This window comes from Alnus glutinosa, chromosome 12 (assembly GCF_958979055.1).
Source record: "Alnus glutinosa chromosome 12, dhAlnGlut1.1, whole genome shotgun sequence".
In the NCBI taxonomy this organism is placed as follows: domain Eukaryota; kingdom Viridiplantae; phylum Streptophyta; class Magnoliopsida; order Fagales; family Betulaceae; genus Alnus; species Alnus glutinosa.
Window position 1 is genome coordinate 8,388,601 of NC_084897.1, and position 4,954 is coordinate 8,393,554.

General features: G+C 37.7%; 1 protein-coding gene across 1 annotated transcript; it reads left to right on the forward strand.

Moving 5' to 3' along the window:
- Positions 1-3,631: 3,631 nt before the first annotated feature.
- LOC133852543 (uncharacterized mitochondrial protein AtMg00860-like) lies at positions 3,632-4,099 on the forward strand. Its single transcript, XM_062289308.1, has one exon. It carries the CDS (start codon positions 3,632-3,634, stop codon positions 4,097-4,099), a length of 468 nt encoding a protein of 155 aa, XP_062145292.1.
- Positions 4,100-4,954: the final 855 nt, after the last annotated feature.

The following is a 4,954-nucleotide window of genomic DNA, read 5'->3' on the forward strand; positions in this document are numbered from 1 at the left end:
ACATGTGTACAGTTAAATTTGGAAAGCAAAAGACTGGAGTTGTGGACTTTGAAGAATTGAAACAACATGGTTATAAAGGTGGACCCTCAGTTTTGCGTGTGCCCCCACCAAGAGAATGGGAAGACAAGAATGAAGACTGGACATGGTCTAATGGCAAGGAAAGTCGTGAAGGAAATTGTCAATGTCTACCCCAAGGCTAGCAAAAAACAAAAATGTCCCTAAAAATTTGTAGCCCAATAAATTTGAAATAAAAAAGGGAAAAGAAAATAAAAAAACAAAACAAAACCCGAACTTCACTTCTGCTTCAAGGTCTCCATGTGGTTGTTTTGTCACCGAATGATGATGTATTGTTTCTTTTCATGAATTGGAACTGTTCACCTTTAAGAATATGTCACAGGTCTGAGTAAGAGATTAAGAGAATCAGATCTGGATGTAGAGCATCATGCGTAAGCTTGGGGAAGATCATCAGCTTGGGTGAGCTTGGGGAAGTTCATCAGCCGTTTTGTGTAACGAGGAGAATGCAGTCTTGAGCCTAACAATTCACAGCTGGCAGATTATTCTAGAAGACCAAACAATTCACTGCTAGCAGACTTATCTAGAAGGGTGCATGGGTAATTCAGTCACATCGTCTTTGTCAGTTTGTTATAACTGAATTGGCTTTGTTAGTTTGTTATAACGGAATGAGCTGTCAAAGCTATTGGGCTAACCACTTGGGATGAGCTCTCATACAAGTGGGCTATAGAATAAAACACCCTAACTATTTTGTATTTTCATTCATTCAGTCAATTGTATTCTCATTAGTACAAATAGCTTAGCAGTTATAATTCTAGAGGAGTTTAGATCAAGCTCGAATTGATCTGTAAAGGTGTAATCAGTCTTTCTGTTATACAATTCACTCATTTCCAGTCTCTATTTCTTACAATTCCGTCTTAAATGCCTAATTCAGCAACATACTTGTTACAAATTAGTATCAAAGCAACAAATTCCTGGTGGATCAACTGGTTCTTGGAGCTTCTATGGCCAACAATACAATGATGAATCAATTAACAGAGAGTTTTGCTGCACTAAGGAAAACAGTGGAGAAAAATGAGGTGCAGGCAAAAAAGAAGTACACAAATTTGTTGAAGAACATGGAGGAAATACAAAAGAAGATGGAAGGGATATAAACCAGTAGTGATGGTGATAAAAAATTTGACCAAATTATGTAGAATTTTACTTATCTTACTCAGGCTATGGAGTCAATCAAATAGCCTAACAATTCCAAGTTTATGCTTGGCGAAACATCTGGTCAAGCAGGAGGAAGTGGCGAGCAATTTCATCCTGTGAAGCTCCAATTTGGCCAAATCAAAGAAGTTAAGCAACCTGCTAAATTTAGAATGAATGGGGAAAATCTAGTTACCAGGGTTTCTGGTGATCACATGTTGAGAGCTTCACCAGTTACGCAGATCCAGGAGCCACAGCCTCAAAATGGGAAGGATTTCCAGCAGCCACAATTTGTGGAGGACAGATTCACTGGATTTGTAAAGGATTGGTTTAATGGAAGTCAGTTTTTTCCTAACGGTCCAAGACATCATTGTCATCCACAGCAAGATGAAAGGCATGCAAGAATGTGTTATCATGAAGACAGAAATGCAATGTTTGATCAACAATGTGAGGATCATGGTGGTATTATAACAAGGTCAGTGCGTATAGACTTTCCTAAGTTTGATGGTAGTGATCATGTTGGCTGGATATATAAGGCAAACAAGTTTTTCTATTTTCATAGAACTCCTTATAATCAAATGTTGATGTTAGCTTCTATTCATATGGAAGGCAAAGCCTTAGTTTGGTATCAGGATATAAATATGGCAGGGGTCTTACCGAATTTGGAGATCTTTACTCATGCTCTGTTGGATAGGTTTGGTCATTCTTGTTATTATGATCCAATGGAGTCTCTTACTAGGCTTAAACAAGTATCTAGTGTGGAGGAATATAAAGAGAATTTTGAGGATATTTCATACCGGTTGAGGGGCATTAGTGACCATAACAAACTGAGTTGTTTCTTAAGTGGTTTAAAAGATGAAATTAGGTTGCCTGTGTGCATGTTTAATCCCCCAAATTTATTGGCTGCTTATGGTTTAGCCATGGTTTAGGAAGAACATGTTTTGTTGGGGAGGAGAAGTTATAGGAATTTTTCTAATTCAGGTTTCCCTAAATCTTGAACTACTGCCACTAATCCATAGTTTGTAACTCATTTGAAAGCTACCATTCCAATTCAGAAAATTTCTCAATCACTGATGGATGAGAGAAGGAAGAAAGGTCTTTGTTATAATTGTGATTCTAAATGGCATTTTGGTACTAAGTGTTAAAGTCCTAAGCTATTTTTACTGGATAGTGAAGAGATTATTGAGGAACTTGAATTGTCATCTCAATCGGAGTTAGAAGGGCAGGGTTTAAAGTTCATGGAGTTTATTTAAAGTGAGGCCAAACCAGAAATTTCATTGCAAGCCATTACTGGCAGTGTCCATCCTAAGACTATGAGGATAGTGCGGAGGGTTAAAAATCAGAATATGTTTATACTCATTGACAGTGGGAGTACTCATATTTTTTTGGATTCTTCAGTGGTAAAGAAAACTAGATTGTTCCTTAACAAAAAGTGTCAAATCCATGTAAAGGTAGCTAATGGGGAGGAAGTATTAAGTGAAGGCAAGTGTAGTGAAGTTCAAATACAACTCAGAGATGTCTTTTAGAGTGGATGCTTATATAATCATATTAGCTGGATGTGATATGGTTCTAGGTATTCAATGGTTAGTAACTCTTGGTTCGATTGAGTAGAATTTTAAAGCTTTAATCATGAAGTTTACCATTGCCAAAGAAAACTTTCTATTACAAGGGCTGGTTGCCCCATGCTTGTGGGAGGAAATTGAATCTTTTACTTCTAAACTAGATGGGAAAAAGGGGTTATTGTTACAGCTTTTGGAGAATGTAGGAGATTCTACAGAGGTCTTTGTTGACATAGAATTAATACAAATTTTGGGGAATTTCGCGGACATTTTTGCTGAACCTATGGGTCTTCCTCATTGTAGGTCACATGACCATGCTATTGTGTTAAAATCCAATGCACAACTAGTATGTGTTCGACCCTACTGTTACCCCTATTTTTAGAAGGAGGAAATTGAGATAATTTTTCGGGAGTTACTTGAATCAAGGGTTATTAAACCATCTCAAAGCCCATTTTCCTCTCCCATTTTGCTGGTCCGGAAAGCTGATGGATCGTGGCGTATGTGTATGGATTACCGTGCTTGAATAAGGAGACAATAAAGGATAAATTTCCTATTCCGGTAATTGATGAACTCCTAGATGAGTTACATGGTTCTAGAGTGTTTTCTAAGCTTGATTTACGATCCAGTTATCATCAAATACGTGTCAAACTAGAAGATATTCCTTAGACAACATTTAGGACACATGAGAGACACTACGAGTTTTTAGTTATGCCAATTGGCTTAACTAATGCTCTGTCAACTTCCCAGAGTTTGATGAATGACATATTTCGGCCCTACTTACAAAAATTTATTTGGTCTTCTTTGATGATATTTTGCTGTATAGTCATAATATGCAAGAACACTTACAACATCTCAAGCTCACTTTAAACATGTCGAAGGCACATCAACTATTTGCCAAGAAGAGTAAATGCAAGTTTGGTTGTGCTGAGATCGATTACTTGGGGCATCTCATTTCAGCCAAAGGAGTCAAAGCTGATGGAAAGAAGTTGATTGCTATGGTGGAATGGCCTAGACCTAAGTCCTTAAAGGCTTTGCGGGGTTTCCTAGGTCTTACAAGGTACTACCGCAAATTTGTCAAGGGATATGGTTCCATTGTAGCTCCCTTAACAGATATATTAAAGAAGAATGATTTTTGTTGGAGTGAAAGGGCTAAAGAAGCTTTTATAGAGCTTAAAAAGGCTGTGACTAATCCTCCAGTACTCATTCTACCAGATTTTGGTCAACCTTTTCTGATTGAATGTGATGCGTATCGGAGCAGTTTTGATGCAACAATAAAGACCGATAGCCTTTTTCAGCCAAGCTCTCAAGGGGAGATTTTTGTCAATCTCTACCTATGAGAAGGAATTGGTAGCTCTGGTTTCAGCAATAAAGAAGTGGAGGCCTTATTTGTTGGGCCATCCCTTTACCATCAAAATAGACCACCAAAGTTTAAAGTTTCTATTGGAACAGAAAATAGGAACTCCTATGCAACAAAAGAAAAGTGGATTACTAAGTTGTTAGGCTATGATTTTGTTGTTGAATACAAAAAAAAGGCCAAGACAATCCAATAGCCGATGCTCTTTCTAGGAGGGATGAAGATGCTGAGCAAGAAATCACTTTGCCAGTGATTTCTTAACCCACTTTTAAATGGCTAGCCGAATTAAAGGAAAGCTATTGTTCCAATCCTCTAATGCAGAGCTTTGTTCAGTAATTCCAGGAGGGTAAGCTATCTAACACAAAATTTTCCCTCAGAGATGGTGTCCTATTGTACAAGAAGCGTATGTACATAAGAGAAAACCTTTGAGGCAAGATTTTACTATTTGTGCATGCTAGTCCTTTAGCAAGTCATGCAGGATATGATAAGACTATACATCGAGCCAATTTTATTTTATTTTATTTTATTTTTTTTTCGCTAGGATTGAAGTTTGATGTTAAGAAGTTTATTAGAGAATATGATACATGCCAAAGGGTTAAGGCAGAAAATGTTTCTCCTGCAGGGTTATTGTAGCCTTTGCAAATCCCTGAAAGACCTTGGCTCAGCATTTCGATGGATTTCATTGAAGGGTTGCCACTTCAGGGGGTTACAGTTTGATTTGGGTAGTGGTTGATAGGCTAAGTAAGTATGCTCATTTTCTAGCTCTTAAACACCCTTACACAGCTGACAAGTTAGCACAACTTTTTATCAACTAGTTGTTCAAACTCCATGGTATGCC

What these genes read in the sequence shown, in the direction of transcription:
- LOC133852543 (XM_062289308.1), top strand. Translation starts at nt 3,632, where the DNA reads ATGTCGAAGGCACATCAACTATTTGCCAAGAAGAGTAAATGCAAGTTT.